At 43.7% G+C, this 16033-nt stretch overlaps 1 protein-coding gene across 2 annotated transcripts in view; it reads left to right on the top strand.

Annotated features, from left to right (window-relative positions):
* Window positions 1–12810, top strand: part of CCNYL1 (cyclin Y like 1) — a 37129-nt gene extending 24319 nt beyond the window's left edge. For both annotated transcript variants that reach the window (XM_064434103.1, XM_064434102.1), the window contains 4 exons: window positions 1428–1547; window positions 3609–3775; window positions 8165–8327; window positions 11060–12810. In XM_064434103.1, the coding sequence (XP_064290173.1) occupies window positions 1428–1547; window positions 3609–3775; window positions 8165–8327; window positions 11060–11176 (567 nt within the window). In that variant the 3' untranslated portion in view covers window positions 11177–12810. The remainder of the gene's footprint in view (window positions 1–1427; window positions 1548–3608; window positions 3776–8164; window positions 8328–11059) is intronic.
* The last annotated feature ends 3223 nt before the right edge of the window (window positions 12811–16033 follow it).

Genomic DNA, 16033 nt, shown 5'->3' with positions numbered 1-16033 from the left:
ATCTCACATCCTGGGGGACCAAGGAGGGACCCAAAATGCCAGAACTACCCTTCCCAAGATGAGAAAGCCATTAACAGCAGTCTCTCTGAGACCAGAAAAAAAAACACCAAAAAGAGAACCCAAAATGGGCAAGTCCTGTGCTCAAGGCAAGACCAAGAAGCCGGGAAAGCCAAGACCACACAGCAGCAGGGCCCAGCTGCCTTCAGAGCCAAGTGTAAAAGCACCTGGGATAGCACCCACCCATCCCCAGCTTCCCACAGCAGGGCCCTAGAGACAGTGACAGGTTTTGGGCACAGATAGATGAGGAATACAGCCATTTTGGGTTACCTCAGCACATCCAGTCAGCAAAAATGTACTTCCAGATATGCTTTCATACCATGTGTAGCACCGGAATGAGCAGTGTTCCTGCTCATGCTGTTCCTGATGCTGCATGTCCCCCTTGCAGAGATAACCCCTCTAGGTTAGTGGTGTATTAGAAGGCTGCGTGGGCAGTACTAAGTTAACTTACCTCTGCATTTTACTTGACAATGCTCCCTGGCTATTTTAAACTACAAAACCACAGGAAAATGCTGCTTTGCTTACCTTACAGCTACTAGCTTAGTATCAAGCAGGGAATGCTGTTCTCAGCTGCTGTCCTGACCATACTGTAGGTCTAACTTGGACTGTGGACAGAAATCTGTTCAGTATCAGTCTTGCAGAACCAGTGTGCAGAGTTGGAGCTCTTGAAGTTTAATCCCTCCAGAAAAAGTGCTAAATATCAGAATGTATATCAAACACTTACTTTAGGATTGCTTTTTTACAGACTGTTTATTTCTGAGCTTTTCTGCTCCCCTGTGTTTGGAAACAGTTTAGCACTGTGTCAGAGTTAAATCTAGTAGTTCATTAGCTTTGTTGTCTTTCTGGAGTCTCTCAAGAATGAGTCCTGTGAAGACAGTGTAAATTATCTTCTAGTTCTACCTGTGACAGAATTATTGCCATGTGTTCTTCAGCACTTCCTCAGCTGGAAGAGGAATCTCATGAAGTCTGTTAATTTTGGCTTTTGAAGAGCCATTGTTTCCCTGGTGTGTATATACCTGTGATTTTCTTGCAGGAAGAAGTTTTTGGTTTTTTTTTTTTTTTACATCTCTTTCAGTCTGAGGAATGTTCCATGGACAATAGTTAGCACCTAGCAGTGATGATAGTGGTTCATGCTCTTTCCTGTCGGCCCTACAGATCAAACAAGTGTTCAGAAGAGAGACACCAGCTAAAGCTACGGTGTTTTGTTGGAACATTTGCAATACTGCAAGGCTGCTTCTCTCAGGGTGTAATTCTGTCCTGCCTCTGTGACAGGAAATGGGTGTATACACCTCAGTGAGAAGAAACAACCTGTGCTTTAGAGTCAGTGTTAAGTAGACAGCTTTTCAGTAATTCCAAGGACTTTGTTTCAGCGGGAGGAAGTCCCAGATGACTACTACAAGCACGACCCTGACCACAAGCACATCTACCGGTTTGTGCGGACGCTCTTCAGCGCAGCGCAGCTGACAGCGGAATGTGCAATTGTCACTCTGGTAAGGCAGCTCCACCTTTGGAGCACCTTCCCCTCTCCTCGTTAAGAGATCTGCGCTGAACTGGCATTGAAATAGTTAAGAGTAGCTCATGAAACCCTGTTAATGAAGGCACAGTACAAGTGAGTTCATTATAGATTTCTAAGTGGTCACAGAAGTGATTAAATAAAAGAGCAGTTCCCTTTTCTGTGTATAAATATGTGACTGTCACTATAGATAGTCACAGAAGTGATTAAATAAAAGGGTAATTCCCTCTTCTGTATATAAATATGTAATGCTTAATTACTTGCCCAATAAAACCCTGTTTGTTTTCATAATACATAACTCACTGGAGAAGCTTGAGTGGGATGCTGTAAACAGTGGGATGTGCTTAGATCATACACAAAGACATTTTTTATTTCAGCTGTGTGCAGGGGAAGGTGTTAGTCTTGAGTTCATATTAACCACAAATGTCTCAAGGGTTCAAGAGTCAGTCCTATAGGAACTCTAGGAGAGGATCTTTCTCATTATTATCTCCTTCAATCATTGCCATCTTTCTACCAAACTTTTTTCTTTAATTAAGCCAAAGAGGCTATAACTTTTTTCCCCAGAATTTAGAACAATACTTAGAATTTAAGAACAATACTAAGATAATAATCTCATTACAGTTCACTGTTTGATTTCAGAAAGCATGATGGACTTAAAAATGTTTCAATGCAATGATTTTTTATTTATATATATATATTTCTCTATGTGTGCATATATGTGTATGAAAGAAAATTTAAATACCACAGCATGTATAATTGCTACTTCAGACTGTCTCTCAAACTGCACTTTGTTGCACACTAAACTTCAGTCTTCATTGTGGCTTCTTTCTGAAAAACAGTGTGAAAGGAGAACAGAACTGTCACCAAAAGACAGTATAGCAATTAAGCATTCTTAGCTTGAAGGACTCTCTTTAATAAGGAAATGAGTAATTAAAAAAGCTGAATATTTACAAGCTATTGAAAATCTGAAAGTAGTTGGAGGTTTTTGCTCTTTCAAAGACAGGCAAGCAATTTTGACAGAACGAGATGACAGATAACCCTGGGCAAACTATGTGAAGTGTTTACAAAAAATGGAGTTAGTTTTTAAAGTGAATTTTACCGCTAGATGGCCCTGTTATTATAGGAACACCTTTGGGCTATTTGAAGGCTGCAAGCCAAGGAAGGGAAGAAAGCATGGAGAGAACTCAGTGACAAAGATTAATCCTTCCCTTAGACCTTCATAGGTCAAGCTTCCCTTACCAACTAATTTATCTGAAGCTACATTAAAAATTTGGATTAAGATGAGGGAATATAAAATTAAAAACAATTTCAATTCAAATTTGAAAGTGCATATTTCTTACTACCTGGATCATTACAGGAGTGAATAGTAGAGAACTTTTAAGGAAGAGAGAGATTCAGCATCCTGGAGTTGGTTTGAGATCTCATGGGAGGAAAAGACCAAGGCACATCTTTGGACTTGGGCATGTCTCAGTGCCTAAGCAGTGGGTGATGGAAATGAAGGGATTGAAGTCTGTTCTATACAGAGTGAACAGAAATAGCACTGAAGGCCTTTCACTGTGGAAGGACAGCCATTAACGCATCTTTGTCCCATCACTAGAGATCAAATGCAGGTTTTAGCATTTCCTGTTAAGCTACAAGTGCTGCACCTTAACCAGGATGCAAGGCTAATGTGATGGGATCTGCTGTCCAGGAAGGCCCCAGTGAGAACCTGCCAGTGACTGTGACTGGGTGACAGAGCTGCAGCAGTGTCTCCCTGAAGGAGCAGTGCTCATTGCTCAGAACTCCCACCTCACTGCCTGTTGTGTACCCTGGTGGTCCAGCTCTTGGGAGAAAATAAAAAATGGAACCTGTAGCTCCTGAAAATTTGGATTCTTAAGTGTAAATAGTAATCACTGATACTTATGTTGGCACACTTAACAGTAATAAATAATCCTATTGGACTGGCATGTTTGCTGCTCAGCTCTGCTCCAGGTCATCATTACACACATATAATTGTGGGGTTTTGTTGTTTGGTTATTTTCCCTTCTTCTTTGTATAGGTTTATTTGGAAAGGCTTTTAACCTATGCAGAGATTGACATATGCCCTAGTAACTGGAAGAGGATAGTCCTAGGAGCTATTCTGCTGGCTTCTAAAGTCTGGGATGATCAAGCTGTGTGGAATGTGGATTATTGCCAAATACTGAAGGACATTACTGTTGAGGACATGTAAGTTGCAAGGTTTGGGTAGTCTACAGTGGTGGGGTTTTTGGGGTTTTTTTTTGTATGTGATTTTTTTTTCTTGTTGTTTATGTACTTCTTTAAATAGCACGTGATCATGCTGAGAAAAATCTTTCTGTTGCTATTATATATATATATATATATATGGCGTATATTTAGTGTCTGGCCTCATTCTCTTTTTTACCTGAAGAAACTTTGGATAATTACCCTACATTAAGACAAGTCTCTGTTAATAATTTTAATGACTTGCGTGAGTGACTTCGAAGTTACTTCTTAATCTCAGTGATGAGCCATGGAACTAAACTGCCCAATTTATAGTCTTATCAAAAGGTTTTTTAGAAGGAAAAAAAAAGTGAACTAAATTTGTCCCTGCCTTTTCTGTTTTAGAATTGGAAGAATTGCAAGGTAAACCATAACTTGGGATTTTCATGTGTGCTTGTGTGTCCAGTTAAGGCCTAAACACCTCAAGTCTGACCTCTAGTGCTGCTGCTGGCCAGCAGGTGTTTGTATGGGTAGCTGTGGATGCCTGTGTTACTCACAGCCACTGCTACAGCTTATCCCCTCTGGGTAGGCTCTTAGATGTGCTTACAGTGCTGAAAACAAAGTCCTCAGTCTTATTACTGCTTGTTTTTGTAAGGCTGTTCCTTGGATGTATTTTTGTCTTGTATGTCCATTTCAGATTTTCAGAAATTTTTAATCTGCTGTCTTTTCTTGCTGCACTCAGCTTTAAGGCAGATTCTGCAGTATGGGAAGATATTCATCCTCGTGGTTCCAGGCTCATACTTTGGGCTGGAGGAGTGTTTATGTGAACTGTAGTTGGCCCATTAGGTTTTCTGTTAAATTCCTTCTCACAAAGTTCTATCTCAGAGCTTTGAAACATCAGTATTTTTGTTTTAACTCTGTTTGCTAGCTTGTTCTCCTATTTCTCTTATTATCACAGGTAGAAATTATACAAATCCAGCTTAAAACACCAGGCTTTCTGGCCTTGCTTTCATGAGATGCTTTGTGTGAGTTAAATCACAGTGCTGTGCCCTGAGCATGTGTCCAGGGCTGTGCAGTGGCAGCCAGTTCTAGCACAGGAGCAGACTGAGCTGGCAGAGCTCTGCACAAGCACTGGGAGGCTGCCTGTGTCATGGGGCAGTGTTCTTGCCCCAAGCTCTCTTCCCTGGATTCAGCCCAAACTAATGGTTCAAATGCAGTAAGTAATTATTCATTTGGGACTCTTTAGGAGGAGGAATATCTGGTTTTCTTCCTTTTAGGTAGGGGGCTGTATTTCTAAAAATGAGGGAGTTTTCTGCACCAAAATAATTTTTATTATTCAAATTATTTCACATCTCAAACAGCAACCACTGTTACTTGTTTTATAGATACCCCTTGCCTGGGAGTTCTTTGTCTCAAAATGCAGGACACTGCCAGCCCTGCTTTCAGGAAAGCACAATTAGTGATTTTATACAATGTACATCTCCACTTAGCCTGGCCCCGAGTGCTCATCTATCTGAGGAACATACTTTAAGCATTGCTGCAAATAACTCTGAGATGGCTGAAGTGGGGTCAGCAAAGCCAGAAGTGCTGGAGTGTACATCTTGCTCTTTTTGATGTCTCTTCTTCTAGCCCTATTTGGGACAAATCAAATTGATAGCACAGAAAATATCTTTAACAAGCAGGATATTTATTCTCTATTGCCAGTGCTGGGTCTCTTGAAATTGTCAGTACTTGCATTTTCAAAGCAGTGATGGTGGTAAGGAAAATAGATGGAATTTAGGCTTTTTTCCCCCCTCCAATTTGAGGATGGGATTTTTGTAATCCCATCCCATTTGAGATTATTTAGACCTTTGAATTTAGGTACGGGCAGACACTGTACTACCCCTTCCTGACAGTGGCACAGGGTGTTCATCCCAGGCTCTGCAGCTGGGCAGACTTCACCACTCCTTGGCTGGATACCATCATCATTATAGAGACCTTGGAAAACTGCTTCAAATACTTGGCAAAGTTGTTTTAAATTTACAAGCCTACTTTGAATTCATGGTTGGTACATAGTTATTGTGGGTTTTAGTAGTTGCTGTATTTTTAAACCAGTCATTTGATAATGAGTATTCCAAACACAAGAGTTAGTGAGAGAAAATAATTGGCAAAGGGTTTCAGTCACAGTTGCATTCTGATGTTGGAGATGGCTGGTGATGCTGCCAAAAAATCCACCCGAAATCCCAGCAGCTCTGCAGCTAAAGACAGCGTGGCAGGACTGTAGCAGGTGTCACTCCCTGGGTGGGCCATCCCTGTGCAGGAACAGCCCATCTACAGGAGCTGGTGGCAGGTTTTGTTTGTGGGCTCCTCTGAACTCTCCTCTTGGCTCTCTGTATCTAGAATGATCTCACTAACCTGACAGATGCTCTTGTTGACCCACTGCAAGCCAAGCACAGGGGCTGCACCACTCTGGAACTGGCAGAAGGTTTTAGATCTGATATAGTTCACCAGTTTGCAAATCTCTCTGTGTGTGTGTGCTTACAAGCCAGGCAGCCCTTGTGAAGCACCTCCTCCCCACCAAACTCTCCCCCACTGCTTGGAGTTGTGCTGGCAGTGCCCCCAGTAGCTCTGGGCTTTTTTAGGAGCTGGGGGCTCTCAGGTTCTGAAGGGATACAAGATCCAGGCCTGGCAACAGCCACACGTGATCATTTGCCTTTGCCTCATCCTACTCAACATGGCTGAAATGTTTATCTTAATTTTTCTATCACAAGCCCTTTTCTATTTGCCCAAGGCAAAGGTGCGTTTTTATAATGAAAGACATTTTTCTTTTGGGTTTTGGGAGATAGTTTTTTTGTTTGTTTTACTTATTTCTAATGGGAAAAAAATCAAAGGAAATTCAGTTGACATTTGGAAGTCATCCTTTGTCAGAACTTGCTAGCTTTGATGAGACTGAATCCATAATTGCTGAAAAATTAACAGTACAGCTGCTAATCTTGCCATGATTGTTTGTAAGGGGACACATGCTGTTCAGGCTACATATATTTGTAAATAAGGCACAGAAAAAACATGGGCATTATCCTTTCCCAGGTATTAAACCACTGTTAATAGACTTGTTAATCCAATGAAGAATTGAATTTTTACAGAATTAAAATGTATTAGCCTAGTGAATACAAAAGGGGCAGTGAAGAGCATTTACTCACAGGGTAAATCAAGCTCTGATCAGCTGATCATCAAAACATTATCTGATTTACATTTCTATAGCTTATGACCAAATGAACAGGAAATTAATTTTGGCACTAGGTTCAATGATACTCAAGTCTGCTATGCTAGAAAGAAACACAAAGCTGCTATTCATATTGAGACCCACCACCCAATACAGGACAACACAGATGATTCCTTGATTTATTTGCCCCCACACTGATGGGTAAAGCATCCATTTTAAAAGCTCCCAAAAAAAGCAGTAACAACCTTGGCACTGACTTTGTGCAACTCATCCTCTGGTGTATTCACAGTTGGCCTGTACAGCTGCTAAATTCTGTTGGAACAGATTTGCTACCTGTAGGGGCTGTTGTTGAGTTGTTGAACTGAGTTGCTGGGTTTGAGTACCACCAGTTTCTTTCTAGGTTAAAACAATGTTTTTTGTAAAACATTGGTTTTCCTCTGTAGAACATCTCTGCTTTAGCTGACCACATTACAGTAGCTGAAATAGTTTTTTTCATGCCATGGCACTCTCCACACTTTCCTCCAAGTATTTTGCCCAGTGAAAACAGACAAGAGTAAAAACTGGACAGTGCCCTTTGACATGGTACTTTGTTATCCTGCCTAATGCTATTGAGGAGAAAATTCCTTCTCCCACCTAATGCTGCTTATTTATTTATTTATTGGAGATGAATCCATGTTGCTTCAAGAGGCTTTTTTCTGTGAGATAATAGCAGCAGCTCTTCATAGATCCATTTGTTGCCGTGGTGATCTGCCTACTCCTTTTGTTAGTCCGCCTCTGCTTCAATAAACCCCCTTCCTGTTATCAGCCTGGTGAAAATGTCTGCAAGTTCTTCAGAGCTAATAAACAGCATACATCATTCCTTTCATCTGATCACTATAGTGTGGGGCCGTAGGAGAGTGAGAATGGCGCATGAATTGTCCAGCTGCACTAATGGAACTCCGCAGTGACCCTCCCCAGCAGCCCTGAGCGCCACAGGGCACTGCCTTCAGCCGAGCCGGAGGTGCCCGGCCTCAAAAGCTGCACCTCGTCTGGAGCACCGGCAATGACCTGCCTCTCGAAACTAATAATGCACAGCTCTCGGTGACCTGTTTCAAAGTTGCTGGGTTTAAAACAAGCTTGAGGTCTCTTCAGTGTTTTCAGCCAGCTAAAACAATCTTTTTTTTCCTTTGTCTCCTGTCCCTTACGCCTCCTAGGAACGAGATGGAAAGACACTTCTTGGAGCTACTGCAGTTTAATATCAATGTTCCTGCCAGTGTTTACGCCAAATACTACTTTGATCTTCGCTCCCTAGCAGATGACAATAACCTGAGCTTTCTGCTGGAGCCTCTCAGTAAAGAGAGAGCACAGAAGCTGGAGGTAAATGGTCTGAGAGTGGGCGAGCAGGGGACTCCTCTCTCTTGTACGAGTAGTAAGAGCATCTGTTGCTAATCATGTTAAGTGGCAGTTAGAAAAACTAAAAAGCTTTTAGATTAGTGTATTACAGGGTAATTTAACCCTTTTATAAATACAGTTAGCACTTCTAAAACCATGCATAGGCTAAGCTAGAATTCTGAGGAAAGGAAGGGTTTTGGAAGAGATTACAAAAGTCTGGCAGATAGCAAAATAAAATGGATGTTGTTTTGGGAACCGTAGTTCAGCTAGGCTACTTAAGATTGAAAGGATTAGTGTCATATGTAATGGATTGTCTGTCCTTCCCTGGTCACAGTCTGTATTCCAAGCACCTAGAGACAGTCACACTCAGACCCTTCTAAATACTACCAGCTGAAGGTTCCCACTGCATCCCACTGCACAGCTGCTTTTAGATTTAGCGGGAGCACTCTTACTGCTCTCATGGTTTAATAAACAATTTGTCTGGGGGCAGCTGCAGAAATAAGTTGTGGCTTCCCACCTTTACAGAGAAACGTTGCTTTAAGATAAACTTTTGGAATAGCCCCTTGCTGGGAACCCTCCAGCACGCCCAGAGGAGTGTAAGTGCAGATGACTGTCCCCCAAGGGCTGCCCTTGTGGGGAGGCCCCGCAGCCTTCTTGGCGCGAACGCTCATTTTAAAAAGCTTTAACTTCTGCAGAGTCAGTCTTCCTAGTTGCTGGAGATATGTAAGACATTTTGAAAATATACAAATTACCTGGGGTCCCAGGGAAATTTCTTGTTGGATCAATGCAACCTTTCATCTGTCCAGGTTTAATTGATGACTCTGCACGTTGTTTTGTTGACCTTTCAACAAAAGCACTACCACAGGCCCTGTACACACTGATACCACAGTCCCTTTCAGAGAGGGGTGTGCTGCAGATTCTTGGCTTATATTGTTCCATTGTCCACCCCAGTAATTCTGCTAAGGGCTAGGGATTTTATTTTGTCCCATAAGTGCCTGAGCTTCAGGAATAAGTGGGATCCCTCCTGGTCCTTTGGAATGAGAGGTATGATATGCCTATGAATTCCTCTATTTCAAGTTAAGCAATGCAGCTCTTCTGCTTTGTCTCACCCTTGTTACTTGCACTTTAAGCTAACACTGTCACTAATTGTAAATGTGGTTGTAGGGCAGTTCATAGTCCACAGGAAATTGTTTACTGAACTGCTCAGTGCCAGGGCATAAGTGGATGATTTACAGATTGTGAGCCTGTTTTGTTTCTTCTTTCTTAGTATTTGGGGGCTTGGTATTTAAAACCAGAGTAATTTTCAGACCACTATGTAATTTGCTATCATGCACTTACTAATGCATGTGTATTGGACATTTTGGGATTTAATTCTAAAATGTGATAAATATTTAGACTATTTGCTAAAATTTTTAATTCTACTTTTTGGTTAGAAGCATATAAGCAGCTGATAGGAGCCTGTATAAAGCAGTGGAATTCCAGAAACTGAAAACTGATTTACACCATATGGGCAACTGGGGCTAAATATGTCAACACAGGTTGCTGTGTGATTGATGTGCTAGCATTAAAGCAGGATGGAGAGTCTGTCTGGTCTTGCACCAGGAGCTCATGCCGCCAGTGTCTCAAAGAATGCCACTCTTGAGCCAAATGCATGCCTCCAGAAGGTCGGCAGAAATAAATGTAAATAATTATTTTAAAATACACTTAGCACTTTATTCGTGCTCAGAGTGCTTTTCACCTTTTGAACTTGCAGAACACTGGGCTGTGCTGAATGGGTGCTGCCTTAAAGGGAAGGTGTAGGCTTGTAGCTGATCACAGGACTCTGAAAGTTCATCTGGTGATAGGTGGTAAATTATTAATGGAAGTAAATGTTCAGGGCTGAAATTCAGTTTGACTTTTTTATTACAGGTATCCTTATTAATTTGCATTGATAATGCCTGAAGACTCCAATCAGAAACAGGCCTTGCAGGGGAGGAGACAGTGTTTTTTTGACAATTGTGTTATTAGGATTTAAATAATTAGGCTTGTTGCTAGAATGGATAGATAAGCAGGGCAAAGGCAAGCCAATAAATGGATGAAAAAGCAATTCAACACTAGATTGTCTACATGTGCTAATATTTAATTGCTATAATAAAGTACCAGGGCTGCCCTCCCATCTCAGATCATAGGGGTGATCCTGGTAAGAAAGAATATGTTGGGAGTGAGGGTGTAGAGAAGGTAAAGGCAAAACAGACACCCTAATAGAAATTAATTTCCTTGGCCACTCCTGAGTGGCCTAGGGTACAATGCCCAAGGGAGCACAGAAACCTTTTCTCCTCAGAGAAATGCCTGTGTGTGTTTCTGCATTGTTAAAATAAAGGTTTTGTGCTGCTGTGTGCTCCAGACCCAGCTACTGGGGTGATTTTCAACGTAACTTCCACAAACTTAAGTCTGAAATGGATCCAAGTTTTTCATTAGATAGTGAGACTAGTAAAACAAAGAAGATACTTGCATGTGGAAACCACTCATCTTCTTTTGGCTCATGTTTACCTGGGGACAGACCCCATTACTATTTTCCCTCCAGAGTAGTCCTTATTTATTGTCATTCTGGATGAAAGCCAGAAGTGTCACTGCTGCAGAGCACCTGTGCTGTTGGAATTGCACTTGTGAAACCTGCCTTGGAACGTTCAAACTTTCCTAATGCAGGCTTTCCATTTTGTGTCTGTCTGTGGTTCCAGGCAATCTCCCGGCTGTGTGAAGACAAATACAAAGACTTGTCAAAAGCTGCTATGAGACGATCTTTCAGTGCTGATAACTTAGTTGGTATCCGCCGTTCCAATGCCATCCTCTCCTGAGGAGAGAGCAAGGTGCAGCACCAGGAGCCAGCACGCCCAGGAGCCGGAGGAATGCGCCACTCCCTGCACGCGAGCCAGCGGTGATGGTGTCTTCCAGCACGGGCAAGCCAGAGCCAGCCAGCCAGGGGAGCCCAGGCCTTGAGGAACATACTTGGTGCAAAAGACAAGACCTTTGTCAAATCAACTCTCTCCTCCTTCTAATGTGTCCAGAGGTGCAAAAACAAACTTATCTCCTTCTCTCCCCCACAGACGTTTGCTTACTATGTAGGCCTATAGCTGTGAACTCTTGAGGTTTTTAATAATAAGTAGTTTTAAATTTTAGAATTTAAACACTAACCACATGACTATAGTTACAATGTTCTTCCCTCCTCTCCCCTGTCATCCAGAGTCTTCACTGCATTTGTATTTCAGGTCAATGCAGTGTTAACAAACACAACACATGGGACTCTTAAAGTATAAAGCCACTCTGGAGCTGAAAACAGTAGCATAGACACGTGTTGATGGCTTTTCCCTGGTTTGGCTACTAAAAGCTGCTATTATTGGTGATGTGTTCATACACAGCAAGAAGCTGCCCAGCAGGAAGGAATTCCATCTCTGCACCCACAACTTCACTCCAATAAAGATTGTCAAAAGACTTTGAATGTTTTGACTGGGGGCAGAGAGATACGGTTTTATGTATTGTTAAAATGTATAGGGTCCATGCTGCATTTCTTGTGAATTATGGTGCTTCTCTCATTTTCTAATACTTATATTGCTCTGGAAGAGATGTAATCTGTGTATTTTTCTGAGGCATTGAATGAAAAAGTTGGTCTGGAAACATCATCACCATCCCAAACAGTGTAGCAATCCAGTGGTGAATGGCGTGTGTGCAGCACTGCTTCTCTGAGTTCTACTGCAGATCTCTTGTGCTATATACAGTGAGTTCCTAAAGCTGATATTGTGCATCCATCTGGCTCTCCTTGGGCTTCAGTTTCCTGGGAGGAAGTTACATTCATAATGAGACAATAATGAGTTGGAGAATCCTGGACTACCTATCAAGGTAGATGGCAAAATATTGTGTTCAACTTATCAAATTATCAAAAAGCTTTCTATAAACCTTTTTTTTTTTTCCAAAGTGAATTTTATCTTGTGCAACTGCTCTAGAGGCTTGGGGTTTGCTCTTTCTGAGACTTTAGAACAGAGCTTACTTTCAAGCTCTGAAACTGAACTCTGAACAGGATAAGTATTATTGTAGACTCTTCCTGTTACAAGTCTTTGTAGTATCTTCCCTTCTTGGATCCAAATAGGTTCTAGGCAGTGTCCTAGGAGCAATCTCCCTCCGAATGACACGGGTTTTGTGCACTTCTTCTTATGGCCAAGGCCCAGAAACTTACACTGAACAACAAGTCCATCTGCCTTTGGGAGTGGGGCTGTGTGAGTGCCACCATCAGTGTGGCTGCACTCAGCTGTTCCAATGATGCATACAGCCTTTTGCAGTATGCAGATGTGCCAGCTCCTGGCTCCCAAACCCACGGGACTTGGCACTTCAGGTATTGATCACAATTCAATACTGAAAATAACACTACATCTTCAGGTGGTTTTCCTTTCTCATGTTTGTATTAAAAGAAAAGCTAATAAACTCTATTTTAATTAAAGTTAAAGGTGAAGGGTGTGTTCTGTACAGCTGTTGGATTCCACTGCCCCTCAGAAAAGGAGGGGAAAAAAAAAAGAAAGAGAAACCCCAGTGAGGTGTGTTAAGGCCTCTCCATTCCCCACGCCAGCCTATCACCTTCATTGGTCCCATGGGCTGGCAGTGTCCGGGAGCAGGCAGCAGCCTCCTGGGAAGGGTGCAGCCCTGCATGGCTGCCCAGATCTTCACACATGCTCTTTGGATTTAGAACTTGACTTGGGCTGCTCAAATAAAACCACTCACTGACAGTTTCTTTGCACTTCAGTGGGCTTTAACTAGAGCCAGTCTCTCTGGAGGCAATTTGATGGTTTTTAAGTCCTCCCTTGAGGAGCACTAAATTGGAGGCTACAAGTGAGCAGCTCCTGGATTGACTTGTGACCTAATTGCTAAGGAGCTTTGCTTCCCTCAGCACGGCCAGGTGCCTTCAGTGTGTGGGATCTGCCTGGTGCTCTCGGCTGTGGGGCTGCTCCAAAAGCAGCCACTCACCGTGAGCTGCTCAGCAGAGACTGGGGCCACTCGCTTCCCTTTTTTGCCCGATGAGATGGAGACTCTTCCTGATGATCTGGATGGCAGGTGAATGGCATCCCAAGCTGATGGCTGCTTCTGCAATACATCCTGCAGGACACAGCTACTATGAACCTAATTTTGCTTTGAATATTACCTGGCTTTAGTTTTGCTGTAACCCAAAGGGACTTTGATCTGTTCAGCAGATACTAAGCAGGCCTGAACTCCAGCTCAGCTTCTTAAGAGGAAAAAAATAGCAATTCTGTTTACCATTCTGGTACCCCTAAAAGAGTTAGATTCTGGAAAACAAAGCTAATGTATTTCTTAGCTAAACAATAAAAAGTAAACCATACAGCTCCATTTTGAAGTGCTGGGCAGTGTTTCAGAAGGAATTGCAGAGAGGTGGTTCTGCTGGACAATGAACTGTGAAGGGGAAATACCCTCCAATTTGCACTACTCCACATGCTGGGAACACTTTTCTCAAAGAGTCAAAAATTAGAATAATGATAATTGAAATTACAGAGACTGTTATCAATCTCTGCTCCCAGGGGAGAGCAACTGGCTATGGGATCAGTGTACCTTGTTTTTCTTAATCCAATAGCTGAATAATATTTAATCTATGTTGAGGTGACCTCTGTCTGCTTTCAGTTCCAGGGTAGCACTCCCCATCTGGCAGTAAATGCTGTTTGCAGAGACAATAGCTATGTTATTGCCCAGCAAGAGTGGTGTGAGCACCAGCCAGACTAGCAGGAGCAGCGTGTGTTAGCAGTCAGCAGGGGCAGGAGGGTATGGAAGTGTTAGTGGGCTACAACCCTACCCCTTCCCTTTGTGTACAGGGACTGTGTATTTTGTTTCCAAGGGAATTTTATGAGAACTACTTCAGTTTGGGTTTGGCAGTTAAGAGGACAGGCACTTGAGGGACGGAATAAATGTCAAGACCACTGCTCCTGGATAAGAGTATAGGTGTCAAGCATACCCTGAGCAAGCAGAATTGGACAGAAGAGCCATTGAGGCAAGAGCTTGCACAGGAGGTTGGCAGGAGTGCTCAGGGCAGGGTGAGCTGCTCCATTCACAGCGCAGCACTGGGCAGGCTGCAGCCCCCAGCCTGTCCTGGCATTTCCCACAGCACCGTAGTGCAGGACTGTGACACAGCTGATATTCCATATTATTACCTGGGAAATAATATTCCATATTATTTACCTGGGAAATAATATTCCATATTATTTACCTGGGAAAACTGTCCTTGCACCCAATAAGCTGTTTGTCAGCATAGAGTGAATTACAGGGTGCTGCCAAAGTGACTGTAGTGCCCTTACTAACACCCACCCCCCAATGGGCTGGCAAAAGAGCACTTAAATGGCAGAGCATGGGCCTGTTTGTCTTAGCATTAGGCAAGTCTCAGGCTGCCTTCACAGACAAGGCATTTTCTGGGTGAAATAACCACTTTGGCTTTTGATCAATATTAAAAGCTATTTGAAGAGCCACATGGTCCCCATGCCATCAGACACTGCCATTCCCCATGCCACCCAGCCTGAACTTGTGCTGCATTTGCACTGCTCAGCCCTAGAGAAGCCGGTGACTGCCTCGAGGGTGGCTTAAGTTGACCAAGTGGAACCTGGAGAGCACAGGAGCACAAGCATTAGGCCAGCCCTGTGGGGTCACCTCTGTGCTCACGGGGACACAGTCCTGCAGGTGATTCACACACTGCCTGCAGGAGAGGCCATTCCCTTGCTCAGAAACAGTGGCTTGAGGTAGGCGGTGGATGGCAGTGCTGCCAAGCTCCTGTTTACCGAGGAGCTGAGGACACAACAGCTTCCTGGCAGGCAAGAATGACAAGGCTGCCAGCACGGTGCTGGGGTTACTTCCGGGAGCAGGCAGCGAGTGTCCACAGCTCCCTGAGAAGAACCTGATGCTGAAATGGTTCATGTCCCTTCCACACCCCAAAACTGCTGCCCTTCAAGCGATAGGATCAGCCCCAATGGTGTGCTTTGCCTGTACTTGAGCATGGGGGGCAGATCCCTGCAGAATCAGGTGAGTCAGGCCCTGGGACTGTCAGGTTTATCACTGGGTGCTGGAATGCTGCTTCCAGGTAAGAGATCCTATCTGGTGGGACCTGGTGTGTGCCTACACACCTAACTAGATAGCAGAGTCCTGCACCATTAGTCACCACGGAGCCAGCCTTAACCCCTTGCTGTCCCTCCCCAAGTGCTCCTCACAGATGGAAACCAAACGGGCCAGCGTGCAGCATCCTGCTTGGCCAGGAGCTGTCATCTGCTTGGCCGTAGCAGTATCCAAGGCCACCTCCTCAGGGCCACAGGGCAAGGGACACGTAGTGTGCAAACTGCAGATCAATAAAAGTTGATAGTTAACCCTCTTTTAGCAGCGAGGCGTGACCTTGGCCCGTCAGGGGAGTCTCTGTTAGCACGGTCACGGGCACAGAACCCAGCCCAGGGCAGAGCCTGGCACCGAGGGCACGGATGTGTGCCATCCTCCGTGCCAGGGCCAGCGCTGCGTGGGGCTCGTGCCCATGGAACATGCTATTCCTGTGCCAAGCAAGTGCAGTTGCCTCACCAGTTCCCCACGATCCCCAGCGATAAGAGCCCTGCTTGGCCTCCAGCACACGCCTCCCCCTCCCCCCCACAGGTAAGCTTTTAAGGTAATAAACACTCTAACAGAAGCAGAAG

The sequence above is a fragment of the Passer domesticus genome, chromosome 10 (assembly GCF_036417665.1).
Source record: "Passer domesticus isolate bPasDom1 chromosome 10, bPasDom1.hap1, whole genome shotgun sequence".
Taxonomy (NCBI): domain Eukaryota; kingdom Metazoa; phylum Chordata; class Aves; order Passeriformes; family Passeridae; genus Passer; species Passer domesticus.
This window is presented reverse-complemented; position numbering and strand designations above follow the sequence as displayed.